Below are 23876 nucleotides of genomic sequence, written 5' to 3' on the forward strand. Positions count from 1 at the left end.
CATCGGATGAGAAAGTATATCTTGTCGAAGAACGAAAGACTGTGCAGAATTTAAATGGAAGATCTAATCGTAGCATAGAGAATTCAACAACTGACACTGTTTCCCGCGATCGAGTATCGTGTTTTAATTGCGGAAGGCATGGTCATTTTTCGAAACCTTCGCATTGTCCTGCGCGTAATCAAAAATGCAGAAATTGCAAAATGCAAGGTCACTTTGAAACAGTTTGTCGCAAAGGAAAGAAACATGGCTCATCCAATCAAAAGGAACACAAAGTATTTAAAAAGATACGGTTAGTTGAATCGGCTGAAACGGAATCGGAAATGTAAGTTACAGCTGAGACAGATAAAACCTATTATCTAATATCTTATAATACCAATATAGTTCACTCCCGAATTTCCCATATAATTTTGAGAAGACGGATAGGGAACACCCCCTCTCGTGGTGGAAAAGGTAACTAAACTCATTCTACAAAGGTGCAGTAACGCAATTAAGGCGGACATGAGCTTTTCGATGTGATTTTGTAGTTTTAAAGCAATAGTTCTAAGAAGTTGTTTCTTATACTTAGTACTTTACTCATATGCAAATGAAAATTAGGGTGGCCCTAAAATTAACGAAACAAAATAAACTAACTTTTTTATTTGAAGAAATAAATGTATAAATTCTTCGGCAAAGTTGTAAATCAACTTATTTTAAGCAACTTCTTTAGTTTGTAGCTATTAAATTTACCGATTTAGAGTAATGTGACGTAGCTGACCTAGAGTTCCAAAAAAAATCAGATTTTTTGCTTTATTTTTTCAGTAATAACAAAGTTTTTTGGTTAACCTTAAGAACACAAAAATACGCAACTTTTGACGGAAAAACAGGAGGGTTGTCACAAAGCCACGACCGCAAGGTTGAAGTAGAATACTTTTACAAGAAAGATAACCCGGCTGCTTGCGTGTCAGTTTTTTTTTCTAGTAAACAAACGTTGACTAATCAGATCAATCGAATTTTGCGCTTCAACAAGGATCGACCATTTTCAATAATAGTTAGTTGCTTGTCATGGTTGGGACTTGAGAATTTTTAAATTTTGAGATGAAATTTTTTCGGATGTCGTGCTCACGACTGAAGGAAAAGATAATTCAGTAGGTTCTAAGACACGGAAATGAAGTAAAATTTATAACTTTACAAATTTAAAAATGTAAATTAAAAGAAGTTTTCAATATGGCGACACACGTAGTTCAACCGTGCGCGAAGTGCAAGAAAAATATTAATTCGCGAAACGGGAAACCTTTACAGTGCGATGGAAAGTGTAAGCAATGGTTCCATAATGCCTGTACATCGTTATCTGATGCGGAATATCAGGAAATTCAAATGGCTCCTGATAAATTTTGGTTTTGCAATGCCTGCAAGGAAAATCGAAACAAGAGCAGAAGAAACACAATAAACATGGCTGAGCAACCGTTATTTTTCACACCACACGGCAGTGAAAAAGAGGCTGTATCGTCTAATCTGGCAATTGTGATTGGAAGAATCGAAACTAAGCTGGATAAGCTCTGCAAAACTGCATACCACAACGGAAACCCTGATGGATGAGCAACTGCAATTACGGGAACAAAACGATGAGCTGCGAAGAAAAGTAAACTGGTGTGAAACTGAGATTGACAAACAAAAGCAAGAAAATCTTAGTGAATCGTTGGAAATATCAAACATTCCAATGACAGAAGGTGATGATATGTTAAAAACAGGAAAAACAATTTGCAAGGAGATCGGAGTTGAGCTAAGGATGGAGGAAGTTAAAGAGATCTTTCGGACACATACCTATGCGTCAGCAAAATCTCAGATGGCTCCATCTATCCATGTTAGATTCCATCGTTAAGAAAAGAGGGACGATATAATGGTGGAAAAAGAAGCAAAAGAGACCTTACTACGGCTGTGCTGAACATGGCTGCCGGCAATTCGCGCAATGTCAACATCTACACAGGGTTGTTACAGAAATCTTGATTTTGAATCCGCAAAATCCGCGCCACGGGGTTTGAAGATCCGCGCCGTGAGAACTAAATCCGAGCCGAAAAAAACTATTAAAAATTACTGCACACTTAAAATAAAACACCGAATTCGGTAAAATTTTACCGGAATCTCAACAGCTGAACGTTCGGTGAAATCTTCGGTGTTTTCGAAAATTACCGAACAGTTTGTAATTTTCGCAGGTTTTTGGTAATTTTCCAAACCGAGCAGCCAGTAAAATTTACCGAAAGAAACTTGAAAAATGAACAAAAATACCGAACGCACCTGTAAAAAATAACGGTGGCAGAAAAAGTCGGTTATAAATGAGCCTGCCGGTACCGTCTAAAATCCAACTAAATTAACCAGATTACTTACGAAAAATGCTAGCGACTCGTACATCCATTAACACCTTCCAAATTATAAACATCCTATGTTTACACACAACAATTAAAACAAATCAGCAGCACCAGTAGAAAATATTCGCGTCTTGCACGATTGCACGTATGAGAAAAATGGCCACCACATTCACAATTTGGCATTTTTACAGGTTGTTCGGTAAAAAGTTATACAAATTTCGGTAAATGTAAAATTAAGCAAATATTTCGGTAACAGTTAACAGAATTATGGTAAAACTTACAGATCTCACAGAACATTCGTTAATTTGATGCTTTTTTGCAGGAATACTGGTATTATTACACTTCACCGATGGATTATTGTAAAAAAAATTACCGAACGACTTTTTTTGGATTAAGTGTGTGATTCAAGCATGGTTTCTACGAGCATCGTAGCGTTTTTCCTTCAAATATCATGTATCGATATATTTAAAAGAACAAACTGGACATTTATAGAGAATAAGTTTAAAAGGCCGAGCTAAGTTTCAGTTAAAAAATGAAAAGATATTATTACTATTACGAGTTGAAGTATGGCACCAACCTCGGAAAAGTAGAATCAAACCTTAGCTTAGTAAAATTGTAAAAATGAAAATTTAGAAAATCTATACCGAGCGTCTTAGCAGAGTGATTGAGAAATCAAAGAAATAGTTATCGGTTTCCGTGATACTCTACTAGAAAATTTTTTGGAAATAAATATTGAAATTCAGTCCGCGCAAATATATATTTCGACTGTGACTTACAGTCTTCCTCAGTGCTTATGTGGACTGGTAAAGAGCAAAGCGTAAATCCTGTTTTTTATTTGTAGTAGGTAAAAATGAAAATTTAGCACCCTTAATTGGAGTTAGGTAGGGGATTATGCGGTCGATTGTTCACCGTACCATGTCTGGGGTTTTTGGGGACCAGATTGAATAGCCATGAGGGGTGATTACCTGCGTCTTTGTTGAGAAGCGTGCATGAGTGTTGTTTATAAATTTCTAAACTTTCAGCTACGTCTAATTTCCATAAATTATTAACGGGGCGGAGGAGATGAATGTTATCCGAAGTTAGTGGATGTTCCTCGTTAAAAATATGTTCAGCCACTATTGATTTGAAAAGGTGTGGTGGGGCATTTTTTGAAACTTTACTTGCTTTGGTCACCTCTGCGAAATGTTCCTTGAAACGTATCCCTAGGTTACGTTTAGTTTGTCCAATGTAAACCATGTCACAGTGACTGCATGCAATTTTATAAATTCCAGCTTCGTTCAGGGTATCAATAGGGTCTTTGGTAGACCACAATTTTTTTTTAGTTGGGTATTTCTACTAGTGTAGACAATATCCATCCCAAATTTCCTAAATTTTGAACGAAGTGGGCGTGTCAAGTTAACGTCATATTCAACGGCTACCTTTTTCAGATCTTCTGTTATTGGGGTGAGTGTTGTAAAAGATTTCCGAATTTGAGCACGCTTCTCTTTATCAACAATGGCTTGAATGATACTTTCATTGTAGCCATTAAGTTTAGCAATTTCGAAAATTTATTCCAGTTCCTTTTGCTTGGCTACTTCACTTAGAGGTAAAGTTTCCATGCGGTGGATCATATGATGGAAGGATGCCATTTTATGCTGGAAAGGATGGTTTTAAGTGTTAGGTATTACCTGTTTTGTATTCGTGGGTTTCCGATAAATTTCAAATTCTAAGTCCGTAGACTTTCTGACTACAGCGACGTCCAAGTAAGGGAGTCCGTTGTTAAGTTCTTTCTCAATTGTGAAGTTTATATTTTTATAGGTATTATTAAGGGATATGAAAAAAGTTTCAAGATCCGCCCTTTTCAAAATACAAAAAATATCATCCACATACCTCCACCATCGAATCGGTAAGATGTTTCTCTTCTCCAATGTACTTTCTATATTTGCCATGAAGAGCTCACATAGAAAGGGAGAAAGAGGATTCCCCATTGGTGCCCCTTTAGTCTGTTTGTAAAATTTACCACGAAATGTGAAGTAGTTTTCTTTCATGCAAAGGCGTGAAAGTTTCAACAAACTGTCAACTTTCTTTTTCCAAGTAATATCAGAATATTGGGAAAGAAGCCAGTCCTCTTAAAGGTTCACTGGAACGCTAGGAAATAAAGCCGTAACGTCAAATGAAACCATTGAGTTCAAATTCATGTATAACATTTAACTTATATTTATCTGAAGAAACATGGAAAGAGAGTTTTTATGTACGTATTAACTTTTGTAAACAAAGCTTCAAACGACAGTTTAACGCAAATGCTAAGTTTGCGTGGGTTGCAAAATAGTCGCGGCGAATAGACCATCATACCGAATCTTTCAACCTCACTTTTAGAAAGATAGTGGTGCCACAGACAAACAGACATACCACTCCATTCAAAATTCTAAAAAACCGTTAGAAGAGATGCCAATGTTCCAATGTTTTTTCGAGTTATCCAGTTAAACAGTTGAATCACAAAATCATCCAGTTTTTGTATATTTTTCCAGTTTTATCCAGATTTTTTATCAGCTCCAGTTTTCATTGTTTTTTTCTATTTTGAAAAAAATTTTTTTCAAGTAAAAATTTTATCTTGTTTTATATTAAAAAGTTCTTTAAGAGGGAGTGAATAAGGATTTCACTCATTTTTTTTCTTTCTATTCTCTGCTCGCACGAACTCAGCCAAATTGATAGCAACATGATATGACATAGAATTGAAAAAAAAAAACATAAAAAAAATGTAGAAGCAAAAAAGCCAATAATGGATAAAGCAACTATTTAAAAATTTGTAAAATCTGTATTCGAATAGGGCTGACTTAGGCGTGAGATTGTTAAATATTTTTGATTGTGACCTGGACCGAGAATACTATATATCAAGTGATTGGCGCCTTGTCATATCTGTGGTATATAACCTCCATTTGAAAAATTGATTAATTTAATAAAATTTAAAGAAAACCCATATAAAGCAAAATCTGAGGCGAATAAATAAGCTTTTTTAGGTATGCTTTTTCTCCTTAAGAGTGCTCCTTTTGAAATGTTCCGAAGAGTTTTAGATAGTGTAATTGTCTATCTAAGAACCTAATTTGGTAAAAATCAGAGATGACCGTTTTATATATCATTATTTTTTTTTCAATAGTCCTTTTCAAGTATTTTTTTCAGTCGTTTTCGAATGCTAGTCCAGATAATGTTTTGAAAAATTGAAGGAAGTACGCAAAATTGCTTAATTGCCTTGCACCTACAAAGTTTCATCGAATTCTGAAGTGGTGCAGCCAACTACTCAGTCGAACTGGTGCGAAATCCTTCAATATTAAATTGTAGGTTGCTGAAAGCAAGGTTGCAAGGCTTTCCGCAAAATCTGCGCCATAGAGTAGTAAAAACGCGCCAAATCCGCGAAAAAAGTGAAATCCGCGCCGACTGTAACAACCCTGTCTACATCAACGAAGTGTTGACAAGGCGAAATCGATACCTGTTCAAGCTAGCTCGTGACCTTAAACGCGATGGCAAAGTCAAGTTTGCTTGATTTAGAGACGGTAGATTGTTGGTGCGAAAAACCGAAAAAGGGAGAGTGAGAGAAATCTTTTCCATCGATAGTCAAAATGAATACACCAAATAATCAAAACCTTCGATTACCGTCTCAAACAAATGCGCTAACAACAACCACTATTCAAGGTCTCGAAATAAATGAGTCGAACAGCCTCAAATTGTTCTATTTCAACGCCAGGAGCTTACGGGGTAAACTTACCGAGTTGGAAGTTCTGCTAGATAATGCACCATGCCGGATGGACGCTCTTTTGATAACAGAAACATGGTCCCGGGACGACATCGAAACATCTTTGTCACTTCTAAATTACCGCTGCCTCTCGATCATCTAGACGAGGAGGAGGGTCTGCAATATTTGTCCACAAAAGTATCAACGCGAAACTCGTAGAATCGTTCTGCGACGAGTATAATAGTCCAGAAATTTAAGTTGCATCTATAGACCACCACAAAGATTCATGGCAGCTGTTGATGGATTTGTTGAAGTGCTCGATGATTTTCTTACTCGAAGAGGATCTAGTAATATGATCCTATTCGGAGTTTTTAATATCGATCTGCTGAGAACTAGTACCACGGCGCAGAAATACACAAACACAGTACTCTCAAACGGTTTTAACTTTTGCGACATTTCTCAGACCCGATATGGCGCGTGCCTAGATCACATCATAACTAATAAACAATCTATTTCAACAACAGTACAACACCTCCAATATAGTTTATTCGACCACCACGCTATCTTCGTAGCGAGTGTAATTCATCCGAAGATCAACATCGATTGTTTTCGTGAGAGTCTACAACAATGCCCGATCGTGACTTGCCGCAGCGTCGACGTTGAAACCAACTATAACTCGTTCATTTCAAGTGCTCATCGGGCTCAAAAAGCTTCATCGAGAACTATACCAACGCTAACAGCGGCTCGCAGATATTCGAAGCCGTGGATTGATCACGAATTGTTAATGTGTATACAGTCAAAAAATTATTGGTATGCAAAGCATCGTAAAAACAGATCCGATGAATTCACCAGAAAAGTATACAGTGATTAGAGTAGAAAAGTTACACATTTGAAGCGAAGCAAAATGAAACAATACAGTCAGTTTCTTTTTACGCGGGGGATACGTACCTTGAAAAAAAACCACGTTAATTCGAAAATCCGCGTAAAAAACCTAAATTAATCCACCTAGCGGTCAGACCCAGCCTTTCTCATTCAAACTTTTTTTTGTAAAAATAGATTTACATGAACGCTTCAATCCAATAAATGTATATTCACTCTTTAGGTTCTAAAATATTGATGTTGTAATCTATACATATAAATGTAGTCCGGTCTGTCTGTCTGTTTGATCCATCTAGGATCGAAAACTATCGAACCGATCGACGTGAAAATTTGTATGAAGGAGTTTTTGGTTCCGATAAATCCAAATGAAACATACATTTCTGCACAACTCAAGAACAAACCAAGCAAATGAAACCGAATTTGGCATGTGGATGTTTTAAAGGGTAACAAATATGTCCATATTGGTTCGACGCCCCTCCCTCTTCCAGAAGCACATGTTTCTGCACAAACTTCTGCACATCTCGCGAACTAATCATCGGGATCAGTTCCGGCTACCACAAACGCTAGTGATTCTGCTATTCCACTGTTCGTCACATCTGGTAGTCAAATTAGCGAACCCGGTAGCAGCACAAACTGCGGCAGCATTCTATCGTCAAGTGATAGGAAAATGGGTTTAGAATCTGTTGCTGAATGCAAAGAATCGCAATCGAAAGCCGAAAGTGACAGTATTTCAACAGTTTCAATCCCGACGCCAGTATCAGTAATCCGCGATGAAGAGCAGACTGAAAAAATCACCCACATACATCCTAGTGAAGTACCAGCGGTAGTAGACAACCTAAATAATCTAAGTAAATGTGATATAGATGTTAAGACTAGCATTAGAAGTGATACTTCCGCCGTTTCATCGCTGGCGCAATCGTCCTCGTCGCCATCACCTTTAGCCGCACTGCAAGCCAGTTCATTGAGTATCCTTCCACTATCGGGTCCTCTGATGGGATCTAGCATGCTACCATCACCATCCTCATCGTACTCGTCAATTTCGTCATTGTCCGCACTAACAGCTACTGCGGGAGGAAACGTCGGATTGCCGCTCAGCGCAGTTGTTCAGCAGCCAGCGATTTCCAGTGCTCTCCAACCCTGCTCATCGTCGTCATCATCGTCAGCTTCCTCTACTTCATTATCCTGCGGACCATCGCTTGTCGGACTCATCGGCCGACTGGGACCACCGCCTAAACGAAAGCGAAAAATACTCAGCCAGGAACTGGAAGAATAGATCTGGCAAGACAACCGACACTTTTTGCAGGATCGGAACATCTTCGAGCATACGTATTTCAAGTAAGTTTGGTATTTAGGCTCTAGCTTTTTGACGTTCATTAATTACGTTCTTTTCCAACAGTTTTGTGTGGCAAATTTGTGGTCACATTCCGCAAACCTTACTAGCTTTGCCAGACATCACGTGTATAGCAGCCCAACTGTCAGTGTCATTTTTCATTGAGACATTCATTCATGCTAAAGAAAAGGTATTTTAGTTGATTACAATCGTTGAACTTGAACGATAGATTTTTCCCTTGTTTTTAATTTCAACCAGCCAACGATGGTGCTGTGGGTCGAGTTACTTACCAAGCAATTTAACGCCAGCCAGGAAGCGTGCGAGTGGTTCTTGAGTCACATGTCGGCTGAACCGTGGTGGCCGGTGCAAGTTCTCATACAATGCCCAAACCAAATGGTGCGACAAATGTTTCAGCGGTTAGTCATCCATGTTATACAACGATTAAGGTAAGTGCTCCCTGCAGCAGTTTACAAAAAATAGTATGATGCCTAACTACATTATTGGCATTCTAGGCAAAGCCATAGCGCCCTTTATTTAGAGGTGGCAACTGATGACGAAGGAAACGAAATAATAGGGAACGTGTCTTGTGTGACGCGTTTTATCAAATCGCTCATTATGCTTATGGAACATGGTGCTCGCGCTCATTTACGGCATCTTTCGGAGTTTTTTGGTCTACTGTACGAGTTTTCGCGAATGGGAGAGGAAGAGGCTCTCTTTTTGCTGCGAATTAATGTTATCAGAAGTGTAGCTGATTTTTATCTGGGACATAAGGCTCAGGACTGCGTAAGTTCTTCACTCACTTTTTGTTCGTGTACATACAAGCTTAATCTACCGATTGTTCTTTATAGATCGATACTAATTCCGATAACGAGGACAATTCATCGGATGAAGCTTTAACGGTTGATAAGAACCGCCCTGCATCATTGGATAAAATGATAGCTTTGGTAGCGTCACTGGTGGAACGTTCGCGTGGTCCGGATCTAAGGTTGCATCTTTCAACCCGTGATTATAACGCGATTGCTGGTGGGAAAGGGTTTCCTTTTCTCTATCAGCAAATTAAGGACAACATCAATCCACATCAAACGCGCCACTTGCTTCACGCTCTTTGTCGATGTGACGAACGGTTAGCTGGTCAAATCATTGCCATGCTTTTTACGGCTGTGACGAAGCATACGGAACTGTGTGGACCCTTTTTTAAATTGTTGACGTTACTGACAGAATCGACCGGTGGCCCATCAGGGTTGCCATGCTTCTCGCAACTTGTACTGCAACGTTTTGGGATGCAGCAGAGTACTGTCCTCAGTCGGCTTTGGATTGGTTAGCTGTCCAAGCGCCCCGAAACAAAATCGCTCATACCTGGATTCTCCAATCAGCAGAAAGTTGGGTGGAAACGTTTCTGCTGGCGCACAACAATGCCCGAGTTCGAAACGCCGCCGCATACCTACTAGTTTCGCTAGTTCCTTCGCAGAATTTCCGCACCAACTTTCGGGCTACTTCACATCACAAACTAGCGATACATACAGCTCAGCAAAGGGAAATTTCGTGCGAAGCTCAGCTCATCTTGCATACAATTTTGAACCTTCTATTGCGATTGTTGAGGTCCGCCAGGAACTACACCGATATAAGTGTCCACGGAACCACCAAACTTACTGCATATTTCAATTTGATGACATACTGTTTAGTGTCAAAAACAGAAAAATTGATGGTTAGTGTTATAATTGAACTAAGTTAGTGTTCAATTGAAATTATAATTTTTTTTTTGCTTTTCAGCTCGGTCCGCATCTACGAGCACTTTGGGAATTGTTCCATCCACGGCTATCGGAACCATCGGTACCGGCTCATCACAACAAACAAGCTTTGCTCGCATTCTGGTACCAAGCAACTATCGATTGTCCAGAAAACGCACTCCTAGTAGCAAACTGTCCTGATATCACTAGAAATATTGCGTTCAACTACATTCTGTGAGTAATCATACTTTGATTTATAGAATTTTTGTTTTAATTTTAACTTTACACAGAGCCGATCACGATGACTCGGAAATCGTAACCTATAACCGAGCGATGTTACCGGTTTACTATGGTCTACTACAAATGTGTTGCCAGCAGAGTAGACTGTTGACGCGACAACTAGCAGCCCATCAGAATCTGCAGCGGGCCTTCAAAAATATCACGCCTAATCCGACGCAATATCCGCTTGCAGTGGATGAACTGTTTCGGCTGATGACCCTCTTCGCGCAACGACATCCAGAAGCAACGGAATCGGAACAACGAGAGGTTACCATATTCCGCAGGACTACACTAACGGGTGTCATGGGGAACGTTGATTGCAGCTCTTCGAATATTGGTCGACAATGACGATGACCGTTTGTTTGTGGTTCTGAACGGGGGAATCACGCTTTGTTTCGATGCACTGCATACACTGCATTCGATTTACCATGAGGCAACCGCTTGTCATGTGTTTGGTGACCTACAAGAACTGCTTACTGAGGTGATATTGCTGATCAGCACACTGCGAGCAAGTTGTCGAGAACAAAAGAAGCGACCACCGCCAGCTTTAATGAAGGGACTTCCGGATGCCGTGCGGCGGTTAGCAACACTATTAAATACATTTAACCCGCCAGAAATGCGCAACATCGCACTGGAGGTGCTTAAGGAACTGGTCAAGTGTGCACCGCCGGAGATCATCAGTACTGTTTTGGTTCCATTGCTGACCCACTGCCACACACATAATGTTTCACACACGATCAGTGCTCTTGGGTCGTGCTTTCCGCGACGAGGTATGAAGGCAACCTGGCCACCAGTTTCGAAGAATACTCCTCGTCCGCCTAGACCGATGGTTCAAATGAACATACCGCAATCGCAGATCTGTGAAAAGGTAAGTTGATCGCGTATGCATCTATTGTTTTTGTCGCAGTTTTCAACATTTTGTTTTTGTAGGGGCTTGACAAAGACTTTGACCTCGCATTGGAACTGTTCTATCGGCCGTATCATGAGTTCTTAGATATAATGTTCCGCGTGGCGGTAACTTCCAGTCAGTTTACCGAAGCTCTGGTGCACCTGTCGTTGCTGACAGGCATTGAGGCTGTTGTGTTGCATTTTAACGTTTTCGCCAAGTTTTGGGTTGGCATTTACAACAATAAAACTACCAACAGGTGAAGATTTTGCTTGCAAAATAAAAAAACATATTCATGATTTCTATTTTTTTTCAGGTATTCTGAATTGTTGATAAAAAATCCTCTACTGGTGGACTACATCGATGATATACTGAGAGATGAGAGACTGTCACTAAATGATCCTGTGATTGCGAATTTTATTGAAATCTATTATCCGAAGGTAAGTTTTTTTTGTTGAACGAAAAGGTTCCACACTAACTTGATCTATACTTCTAGACAGCGTTGCCAGGTATCCAGATTTAGCTGGATTATCCAGATTTTTGGACATGTATCCAGGTAAACAGCTTTGATGTCAAATTATCCAGATTTTTCATGGATGATCCAGATTTTATCCAGATTTTATTTTCTCTGTTCCGCAAAAAGGTCATCACTTCAATTTTGGCGCGAAATTTTGCAATTTTGTCACCTCAAATTTTGCGTACACCAAGACTTTTATCCGAAAAATTAACCTTTCACCCAACGAAATGACTGCCAGATTTTTTCCAGATTTTTATTTTGCCTTTTCCAGATTTTTTAAAAAATGACCTGGCAACGCTGCTTCTAGATCAAATCACGTCTTGTTGTTCCTCGGCTGCTAGAATCTATCTGCCAGTTATTGCCGGACAAAAGTAACTTGGAAGATATATGTGGGGATCTGCAAGCAATACGCATCATCGGTCAACGTACCGGGATTCCGGGCGCGGTTAAAACCCTGTTGCAAAATTCCCTGCATGCGGTGCTGCTTCGGTTTAAAGACGAAATTTACAGTGATGGTAAGTGATTCTGGTTATAATGTGAACAGTGAGTTGACCTCGCTATATATATGATGATATTTTACAGAAGAAACACCACCGAAAAAACGTAAAATGACTGCTAGTTCAGGTCAGTGTGGAAGCAGTTTGGCTCAGGTACAACACCCACTGTTACAGCCATCTGCAGAGCCAGAAGATTCAGGCGATCCGAAATCGATGACAGAATCCCTTCAACAAGACGAACAAAATCAGTTTGACAGAGTAAATCATTCCAGTGAGGAAAAACTAAGAGAGAAAAGTGTGGAAGCAGACAATGCTTCAGTAAGAGAGCTATCAACGCAAGACAACAATACTGTGAGTAGTGAAGATAAGGTCGCTGGAGCAGTCACATTAGAATCTAAGCAGGAACGCGAGGGACAAGACACTGAAGAAGGTAAGGCTGAATCGGATCGGGGAGGTATAACCGACGACACTGAAAACAAAGTTATATAATATTTGGCAGGTGAATGTTTTTAGTGGCAACAAATATGTTCCATAATCGACCTTAGGCAACATTTTGCATTGTAAGATGACAACTTCCGGTTTCTGGAAAACAGTCAAAAATGGACGATTTCCTCCCAATATAATAATATCCGGATAAAGAATGAGGAGGAGGAGCTAAAATCGACCACAGATACCATTTTGAATTCTAAGATGGCGACTTCCGGTTTCGAAAAAACAGCGGCAAACGACCAAATATCACCAAATATGGGTATTTCCGGAATCTTAATGATGCACTGGAGCCACAAATCGACTGCAGACACCATTATGAATTGTTGTATGGCAACATGTTGTTTCTGGAAACCAGCCAAAAATGGCCGATTTCCGTCTAACATGAGTATCTCCGGATCTTTAATGATACACACCAGCTCAAATCGATCACAGACCTCATTTTGGACCTCAGGTTGGCGACTTCCGGTTTCTGGGAAACAGCCGAAAATTATCGAATTACACCCAATATGGATGTTCCTTCAACCAGAATGACGCTCAGAGGCCAGAAATTATCTTAAATACCATTTTGAAATCCAAGATGGCGACTTCCGGTTTGTGAAAAACAGCCTAAAATAACCAAATACCATCCAATATGAGTATCTCTGGAACCAGAATAATGCAATGAGCTAACAATTGACCTCAGGCACCATTTTGAATCGCTAAATGGCAACTTATAGGAAACAGTCGAAAATGACCAAATAATACTCAATATGGATATTTCCGTAATCGAGAGGATGCATAGAAACCAAACATTGACCCTTGACACCATTTTGAATTTAAAGACGACCACTTTTGGTTTCTGGAAAACAACCAAAATAACTAAATACCTCTCAATATGATCATTTCCGGTGTCAAATTGATGCCAGAAAATTTGCTGAAAATGACCGAATACCACCCAATATGAATATATTCAGAATTAAGGTGATGTACAGAAGCCAAAAGTCGAGGATGTTGTCATTTCGATAAAACCAATCAATTCAAACGATTTGTTATTTGACTTTGATCTTATCCTATGGCCGATTCGTCGTGCATTTTCAGACTTTAAACACGTCGCAAGGAATCAATGAATTTGGAACGTTAAAATCGTACGATACCACATTTAATTTATGTTGAGGCCACATATATCGACAAAAGCAGGTATAGTTTAAACTAGTCTTTGAATTTCTGTTTTTTCCTTTTGAGCCACATATCAAATTGTTATGAAGTTTGTTATTTGTAAGTTCGAGAGATGACTCGTTAGTATGACACAAGTTATGTTCAAATAAGTCATGTAATCTTTGAGATAATCGACTTTCGTTGATTTATTAACAATTTAATACATAACGGTTGCTTAAGTTCGATTATAATGACATGAAATGAGAACGTATAGGGCAGCCAAACTTTGAAACCATGTGTTCAATCATAATTCATCAGTTTACCCTTAACTAGCCCGCTCATCTGATAATAATATTAATCAAATCGGTTGTGTAGTTACTGAGATAATGAAGTTTCGTGATTTTCACATTTCGGTACATTACAGACGAAGTTACAGTTCGATTACAGTAAAATTTAATAGGGTGTTATGAGGCACCTAGACCTTTTATTTGACACTAATTTTGTGGAAATCGGGTCAGCCATCTCTGAGAAGAGTGAGTGAGTCAAAGTAGTCGTCGGAATATGTTCCTTTTCATAGATGGATTTCACATTTTTAAACATAACAGGCAAAGTAATGATCCGATTGCAAAACAAATCAATAGGGTCTTATGGAGCAACTAGACCTTCCATTTGACAATGATTTTATGAAAATCGGTCCAGCCATCTCTGAGAAACATGAGTGAGATTGAACAGTCTTCACAACACGTTTCTTTTCATAACTTTTGAACCACAAGTTCAATCTTCAGAAAACTCAAAAGTTAAGGGTTTTCTGGATAGTTCGTTCATTTGAAACCAATTTTGTTCAAATCGGTTGTGTAGTTTGCGTGGGTCTTATGGGACAACAAGACCTTTCATTTGCAATTAATTTCATGAGAATCGGTCCAGTCATCTCTGAGAAAAGTGAGTGAGAGTAAAAATCTGCACATACACACACATACACACACATACACACACACATACTCACACACATACACACACACACATATATACACACATACATACAGAAAATGCTCAGCTCGTCGAGCTGAGTCGAGTGATATATGCCATTCGGCCCTTTGGAGCACTTTTATACTTTCGGTTTTGCAAGTGATTGCTATACCTTTCTAGGAGAAAGGCAAAAAACGCCCTAATTCAAAAATCCGCGTAAAAAAACCGCGTTAATTCAAAAATCCGCGTAAAAAAACACGTTTTTTTTAAAAATCCGCGTAAAGCAGTCCAGCAAGAAGGGCTTTAGAAAAAACCCGAGACACTCTAGAACCAGTATTTAATACAGTATTTAATTGTCCTCTTTGACGGTCATTCCGGATCTTTCGGTGGGCGGAGAGTATTTTTTGGACTATGTCTTTTACTAGATAAACACTTAAACGTTTCTGGTTTAAACCCACGTTAAATCGGAAATTCGTGAAGATTTTTTTTAATTAGCGCGGTATCGCGTAAAAAAAAACCGCATCAATTCAAAAAACCGCGTTAGTTCGAAAATCCGCGTAAAAAAAAACGCGTTACTTCAAAAATCCGCGTAAAAAAACCTCGTAAAAAACCGCGTAAAAAACCTGACTGTACTACGCAGCTAAGTTCGAAAGGAATAAGGAGAGTGTTTCGAAAACTTGGGACACAATCAGAGAAATTCTTGGCTCGAAGAAAAATTATGACAGTATTGCTGATAAATGTGATACTGTAGATGAAAAACTATGTATGGTGGAGAATGCAAATAACTACTTTGCAACAGCTGGAGCTCAACTAGCGGAGGGTATACCGTATGTGGGAGTGGGTTTACTCCGTGAACAAACAAATATTTTGTTCAACTTCACGACTGTAGGCCAAACGGACATAAAGCGGTTCATACATGCACTACCATCCACATTATCTACTGGTTATGATGGTATTCAGTCCAGATTTCTCAAAAATCTTTGTGTAGAACTATCAACTTCAAGTGAACCTTCGGAGTTTAGGCCGATTACCATCCCTTGTGTTATAGATAAAATTCTTCAAAAAGTTGTTAATAAGCAGCTTATGGAACATCTCGAAGATCACGGCCTTTTTTCATCTCGGCAATATGGATTCAGACCTAAGTCTAATACACAAGCTGCCCTATTCGATGTCGTTTCAACCATTCAGTCAGCATGTGACCGCAAAAAAAAAGGTAGCAGCCGTGTTCCTCGATCTAAGCAAAGCATTTGATACCTGCGATCGCAAAATCTTTCTCCGTCGTTTGAATGAACTTGGAGTCAAAGGTAAATCTTGCATGTGGTTTAGAGACTTTCTGGACAATCGTAAACAATTTCTATGCGATAAAGGTATCACTGCTACACAACAATCTGTTGACTTTTGAGTTGTGCAAGGTAGTACTCTAGGACCAACGTTGTTCAACTGTTATATAAACAACTTGAAGGACCTACCGCTACATGGTACACTGTTTATGTACGCCGATGATATCGTACTTATCTATGCTGAGACATCATGCGAAGAATTGAAACAGCAAATAAATGAGGACCTAACGACTTTGTGACTGTAGATGAACCAGCATAAACTAACGGTAAACATCTCCAAAACAAAATACATGCTATTCAACACACCCAAAACGACCAATATCGATATCTTCTACGGAGACAACACCATTGAAAGAGTCGAAGTGTTTAAATACCTCGGTGTGGTGCTGGATGAACAACTAAAGTGGAAGGCACACATTTGTAAGTTGAGCTCCAAACTTGCTCAAGTTGCTGGTATTTGAAATTTGTACTTCACTCTATTTCATAGCCACCTCATATACGGTATACTAGTGTGGGGAACTGCTAATGCGACGATATTGAAATCATTGCAAACGATTCAAAACAAGGCAATCAAAAACTTATTCGGGTACCACCGGAGAACTTCAACTTCATTCATCCACTCGAAACATGAAATCTTAACCGTCAAGAGACTGTCAAATTGCGCTGCTTGTATGCATATCCACCGTATTCTGCATGGTACGGTCCACACCAACACAATACTCAACCGGCTGTTTGAGCAACACCATCATAACACCAGGGGAAGAGATCGTTTGATATCCTCCAGACGACATACAGCGACATTCGGACAGAATTCTGCAGTCAACAGGGCAACCAATCTGTACAACAGACTCCAGCCAGAACTAAAATTACTTCCAGAGAAAGTTTTTAATCATCAGCTTTTCATTTCATCCTCAAAAGGATTTGTTCGTATTGTATTTGTTGTTCAATTTAGTATCGGATAAGATGCCAATTACATCTTTGCGTTATCACTGACAGTGCGAACAAAGTATTCGTTGTGATTAAGTAAACAGTGAAAAGCTGATCTAACACTCAAAACTAGACGGCTCACGTGTTGTCGAAATGAGTCAACTTTTCATTGAATGCATTTACTAGTGTCCACTTTCGCACAGAGACTGCATTTCACTAAAGTACCTCACTGCATCACCATCACCATTTTCAATAATATAATAAGTTGCTTGTAATGATTGGGGCTTGTTTTTGAATTTTGATTATGCGAAAAATTGATTTTATGCAGATAATGAAAGTTTCGGCTGTCGTGTTCATGACTGAACGAAAAGATAATTCAGTACGTTTTGAGACACGGAGATAAAGTAAAATTTATAACTTTTACAAATTTAAAAATGTGAATTAACTCATTAGAAAATAACTCTTCAATCAAGTTTTCATTTCATCCTGAAAAGGACAATTTGTTGTTCATTTTACTATCGGATGAGATGCCGATTACATCTTTGCGTTATCACTGACAGTGCGAATAAAGTATTCCTTGTGATAAAATAAACAGTAAAAAGCTGATTTAACACTCAAAACTAGACGGCTCACATGTTGTCAAAACATGTCAACTTTTCATTGAATGCATTTACTAGTGCCCACTATCGCAAAAGGCTGCACTTCACTAAAGTGCCTAACTGCATAAGCCGCTATCGATGCTGAAATCCGCTGCAACCAGTGCGCTATCCATAGCCATGCCACAGTTGTGGCCGCTATACGCTGCCATTGGTATCCACAGTCCCTGCATCAGCTGGCTCAGCTGCTATCGTTGCTGGAATCCGCTGCAACTAGTGCGCTATCCATTGCTACACCACAGCTGTGGCCGCTTTCCGCCATCGCTGGTATCCACTGCACTGCTAGTGCTGCTGCTAAGGGAGGACGACTGCTGTTGTCGCTGTCTACCCAAGTAACCATAAGCATTAGGAGATAGCATTGTATTAGCACTAATTCAACCTTGTTAATGCCAAATAGCTTTATATCATTTTTTTAATGCTTAGGACATTATGCTAAACTAGCATTACTGAGAGCAAAATATGCGCTTAAAGGGCTACGATGTGCTACGATGTAGTGTTTCAAATGCATATAGAAGACGCATTACATTTTTTCAAAAGTGCCAATAACGAGCGATATCGAGTGGTCAATTAAAATAGACGGAACATGGATACTCCACGTAAATGGAAAAAAACTTTAAGGAGTGGGAATTTTCGACGCAAAGTTCGGATATATGAAAGTATGAAACTCTCCGAAATACCCAATACAAAACAATTGCAAACTATTGAGTTGTATCCAGGATCTACATCTCCTGGGCACGTGGTTTCTGAACCGTCAATATCAGAAGATGAAAAAAAGTCCCTGTTGAATTCCAAACGATGTTGAGGAAGAACACATGCACAAAATTAACCTTATGTATTACCTCTGAATATTTTGTTGCATTCGTTCCAGACACCAAATAATTTAGGTTCTAATTTTTGTTTCGTTTGTTTTCTTAACTCAGATGTCAGCAAAGAGGAATCTCATGGATACTCCAAATCAGCATTAGTGATGCATATCAATGGTTGCCACCTGCAGCACTTTATCAGCCAGCTATTTCGCCTTTTTAACATTATATCAGATATATACAAGTCCGGACTACATCGTGATTAGGGCGAATCGACTACGAAACTCAAAAAAGACAAACAAAGTTTTCAATCACAAATTCAAATCCTAAATAAAGGTGGAACAATATATTTGTCATCCAAACACTCTAATAAAAGTAAAATCGCAGACAGACGTCCAAGCTGAGTTCCAAACTTGTGTAAAATTTTTTGTAGTAGCAATCCGTAACCAGATAGCGCTACCAGTACGGCCAGCCTCGTACACCAGCGAAAAAAAAAATGTATTGTAGCGATGAGATCACCAGGTGGCGCTAGTGTACAAGTGATTTATAACACAATTTACTTTGAAAATTTACACGGAAATTTTGATCAATGTTGTTCTTGCTTGGACGTCTGTCTGTGGTAAAATTGTTCTAGCTTACCTAAAAACTTGAATTTCAGTCGCTTTTCATTCTATATTCGAGAATTTATAGTTTTGCCTTTTACCATGCAAGCTTTTCGATCTGCTCGAAAGTATCGCCCTTTACTTTGCGCCTTATTTAGATCTGCTCGACAGTATCGCCCTTTACTATGCGCCTTATTTTGATTTGCTCGATAGTATCGCCTTTTACTATGCGCCTTATTTTCATTTGCTCGACAGTATCGCCCTTTACTATACGCCGTGTTTACGTCATTGTATTAGAATACGCCCTTTGCTTTTGATGTTTAGGGGTCTTCACATCGAGCTCGTATACGAATACCCAGCCGTAAACTGTTTATCTTCCATTACTCGTCAATAGAGGTGAGTATTCTTACGGCTGGGTATTTGTTTACGAGCTCGACATGAATACCCATTTTATTTTGTTGACAACTTTGATTCCGCCCATTCATCAAGACGAAGTCAAGTTTTGCCTTATACTAACGTAAACAACAAAAAGGGCGTATTCCTCATTATATTTCATTTTGATATAAAGTGGATTTCGCCCTTAACAAACATCGTACTTTTCAATAGCAGGGTTGTTACAGACACCTTAATTTTGAATCCGCAAAATCCGCGCCACGGGTTTTTGGATCCGCGCCGTGACAACTAAATCCGCGCCGAAAAAAAAAACTAATAAAAACTTATGATTCAACATGGTAAAATTAATACCATCTTTAAAATGTCATGCTGATATGAATAACTTGTTTGTATTTAGCTTCAAACGCAGGACAGTTGACTTACTGCGGCCATGTTTAGGAATGATGCTAACCAAAAATGTTGTTTGGAAATTCTTATAAACAGCACTGATTTTTTCTCTCGCAATTTTCTCTCGTTGAAAAGAGTATGATTATGACGAGTGAAATTCTTGTGAGACATAAGTTAGACCTAAAAAGTGAGAATTGATTGACGAGATTTGGAAAGTGATGGATAAACATTTAAACCCGTATATTGTCGGACCATTTCCTTGCGAGAACAGTGTAATTGAAACTATGAAAAATATTTCTCCTTCAAAAATTTTTCCTCCTTCAACTGTTTATCGACTTTAGCGAGTACCTTCATGGAAACCTGCGCCCTTTTTATCTAAAAATCGTTGACAATCTTCCTTCTGCTTTTACTCTTTGTCAACCTGCTCTTGAATGCCAATGGAATGTATGGAAAAAAATTAAACATCGATCGTTTTAAATTATAGCTTAGAAGTTTTGTCTTCTCATGCAAAATTTGTTCTCAAGCGAACATCGATCGGGAAGAAAAGCCTTAAAGTGACCAATAAAAAAATTCATATGGAACTGTTAAAATTATTTTTTTATGGTAAATGTGTTGGAAATTCATAAAACGTTGAGATCTGTCATCTTGAAACTTTTCTTTTTTTTGAAAAGTTTCGATCTTGGGCCAATTGAACGTTTAAGGAATTCTTTAAAATCCGTAAAATAAATTCAACCTACACTCTGAATTAGCAATTTGAAAAAAATATTATTTGAAACAATCGGTGTAAAACGCGACTTTTCCTGGAAATCCGCATGATGAACCACGGAAATTCCGAAATTCGCATTAAAAAAAGACGTGGAAAACCAAACCTAAAACTGCATAAAAAGCCATTCTAATACATTTCTAAACGAAAGCTTGACAGTTTTTCAAGAATTCGATAAATTTGAGCTCCTTTTTTAAAACAGTATACAACACATCCTAACGAAATCGTCTTGAAAATTCTAAGGTATATCAAAAAATTGTATTGCCAAAATAGTTTTTCAATGACATCAATTTTAGATCGTTATAATTTGGAAAAAAAAGAATAATAATTAAAAAATAAATAATATTCTATTTTAATCCAATGTATATATTTTCCAAATCTAGGAATTAGTTTGCTACAACTCGTTCATTGGCAACATTAGTAGAAGACATGCAGGAGGATGATTTTCCTGATGTGAAGCCTAATTTCCCGCTTTTCCCGTCTTTTTTCCGGTGATTAGAAATTCCCATCTTTTTCCCGCTTTTCCCGGTAGAGTGGCCACCCTGATTATCAATGTACGTAAAGATTTTTGTAAACAAAGCTTCAAACGACGATTTGATGCAACTGCTAAGTAGGCGTCTCAAGGTACGATGATGGCCTACCAAGCCAGTTGTTGTAGCCTCGAGTCTCGGCACGGGAAAGACTGTTAGTATCAGTAGGATCGTAACGCTAGCCCCGCAATCGTCCTGTACACTTAACAGTCGGCTGCAAAGTCTGTGTATAATAAACAGAAGATCAAGTTCCGAATCGGATTGTAGCACCAAGGCTTTGCTTTGCTTTGCGTTGGTAGCTTTGTTTACTTTTGTACCTAAACAAACAGTTTGAAATTAAGAAAAAATATAACATCAAGAATATTGGATATTTGCATTTTGAACAAATTTGAGATTTTCAAATAGAGAAGTTTTTGTTACAAAAACCTTTTTTTAAGAGTGACCATTAGGGTGGGACAAAAAATAAATGTTAGCTCTCATGCACTTTTCGTGTTCCTTATGGGTCCCATAACAACTGTGTAACTTTTTAGATCGATCGGTGAAACGCCCGATTTGCGCCCGATTTTTAAAGTTTCCATACGATTTTGTATGGGAAAATCCAATTTTTCAATACTTATTCTCTAGAGATGTCAAGTTGGCTAGTAAAAAAATATCAATACATGATATTAGTAAGAAATTTTTCCGGGAAAAACGGACGGCTCACCATTGAAATTTTCCAGCAACACTGCTACAGCATGCTGCTATTGCAAACTTGCTTAAGTATGAGAAATAATTTCGCGTGGAATGAATTTTCAAAGCGTGATTTTTGCTCATAGTATTTTCGAGAAAGCCCCCAAGATAAATTTAACCCTTTATAAGGCAGTGGCAACTATATTGCCACCAACAAAATTTATTTTTTTTCGCTGCACTTAGAATATTGTTTTTAAATTTGACTTAACCAAAGACTTCTACAAGTGTCTTAGAACACTTCAGTTTTTTTCTAGGACTGCTAGAAGTGTACAATATTGATTTTGGGATCATTTTTATGTCAACAAACCGCGATTCTAGACCGTCTTCAGGAAATTCATTTTTAATTTGGAGAAAATCCAACAAATTGGTAAGTTTTCCACCAGGAACTTTCTATTCAGGACCTACTGTGTTAGACTATGCAGTTTTGTCGTTAAAATACATGGTGTATTGGACGACAAATTTTAATTTTTTTCCTAAAATTTTTTTCTGGATACCACTTGAAAAACCCGTTACTTTGATCTTTTCCATGCAAAATAAATGAAGTCCTACTGTTACATTCTAATAACTATAATTTTTCATTTTTTATGATTACAAAAAATCAAGTTTACAATGCGATGTAAAAAAATGCTTCCATCGTTTTTGGGGTTAACGGGTAGTGGCACCAATTTTTTCAATTGATTCAATAGTTGATTTCTTAACAAAGGTACATTTGTGTTGTTCCTTCTGTAAGGAATACGTTTTATTGTTGTTTTTGTAGATTCCTTGCGTAGTTTTTACGGCCTTATAATGGGTTAAGCGATATCATTTCTCATCACATGGTTGAATTTGGAACAGCAGCATGCTGCAGCAGTATTGCTAGTAAAATTCAATGGTGAGCCCTTCGCCAGATATTCTATCAGTCTGGGGTGAATATCTTATTTCACAAGCAATGTAGCGCCTTGCGGTCTTCCGAAGAGTTTTTTCAAGGAAAATTTCCTATAATTATCATGTATTTATATATTTTTAAGAGCCAACTGGACATCTCTATAAAAAAAGTTTTGAAAAAGTGTTTTTTCCCATATAAAATCGTATGGAAGCTTTAAAAATCGGGCGTTTCATCGATCGATCTGAAAAGTTACACAGTTGTTATAGGACCCATAAGGAAAACGAAAAGTGCATGGGAGCGAGAAAAAAACACCATCTCTTTTTTCCCATGTGACCGTGTCCCAGTCTAGTGACCATGTGGAAATGTTCAGAAGAGTTTCAATGAATAATCAATGAATTTCAGACGGTTTTCTATACGCCAGCCCTTGACAACTTTTCTCTAATTCTTGTCATTACTGACGTCAATGAGACACATGTGATTTAAGAACTTGTTAACATGTAATATATACGGTTATGGGTATTTCCGAAATCAGGATGACCTGAAATCGACCCTAAGCGTCGTTTTGAAATCCAAGGTGGCAACTTCCGGTTCATGAAAATCAGCCAAAAATGGCCAAATACCACCCAATATGAGTATTTTCGGAGCCGGGATGACATTCATAGGCCACAGTTGCCATTTTGAATCTATTCAGGACCACCACATAACATCCAAAGAGTTATGTTATTAGTGATGTACCAGTAGAATCTTTTCGGGAAGGACCAATTTGGGGGCCGTAAGGATGTTTTATTGTCGAGCACATAACGGTTACGATAAAATTTTGTTTTTGTAGTATCTCAATTATTTATTTTTCTCAATATTTTTAAATGAAAATTAAGACATTTTTCTCAAAGTCATTCTTTGACAACTTTCTTTCTTCTTATTCAGATATATCAATTTACAAAAAAACTTCAGTCCTCTTTGAATGTAAGTCTAGATAATTTAAAAAAAATAGTATTAAAAAATAGGATGCCAACCAAATGGTAATTTTAAGAAACCATATAGAAAATTTTCACCTGCCTGAAAAAAAACACCTAGTGAAAAATCGGAGGGGTTGGCTGCATGAAATTTCGGTTTTCGAAAAATTTTTGGT

The 23876-nt window shown here is 38.3% G+C and overlaps 1 protein-coding gene and 1 pseudogene across 1 annotated transcript; both read left to right on the forward strand.

Moving 5' to 3' along the window:
• The first annotated feature begins 7465 nt into the window (after positions 1–7465).
• LOC129726101 (ubiquitin carboxyl-terminal hydrolase puf-like) lies at positions 7466–10412 on the forward strand (annotated as a pseudogene).
• A 159-nt stretch (positions 10413–10571) lies between these two features.
• Positions 10572–12652, forward strand: LOC129719877 (ubiquitin carboxyl-terminal hydrolase puf-like). Its single transcript, XM_055671293.1, has 5 exons — positions 10572–11131; positions 11194–11408; positions 11466–11589; positions 11974–12181; positions 12249–12652. The coding sequence occupies exons 1-5, from the start codon at positions 10814–10816 to the stop codon at positions 12650–12652; spliced, it is 1269 nt and encodes a 422-aa protein (XP_055527268.1). The 5' UTR covers positions 10572–10813.
• Positions 12653–23876: the final 11224 nt, after the last annotated feature.

Source organism: Wyeomyia smithii, chromosome 2 (assembly GCF_029784165.1).
Source record: "Wyeomyia smithii strain HCP4-BCI-WySm-NY-G18 chromosome 2, ASM2978416v1, whole genome shotgun sequence".
Classification (NCBI taxonomy): domain Eukaryota; kingdom Metazoa; phylum Arthropoda; class Insecta; order Diptera; family Culicidae; genus Wyeomyia; species Wyeomyia smithii.

What these genes read in the sequence shown, in the direction of transcription:
- LOC129719877 (XM_055671293.1), top strand. Translation starts at nt 10,814, where the DNA reads ATGAAGGGACTTCCGGATGCCGTGCGGCGGTTAGCAACACTATTAAAT. An exon ending in AACAATAAAACTACCAACAG is followed by an intron (nt 11,409 to 11,465) that starts GTGAAGATTTTG and finishes ATTTTTTTTCAG; the next exon opens with GTATTCTGAATTGTTGATAA. An exon ending in AGACGAAATTTACAGTGATG is followed by an intron (nt 12,182 to 12,248) that starts GTAAGTGATTCT and finishes GATATTTTACAG; the next exon opens with AAGAAACACCACCGAAAAAA.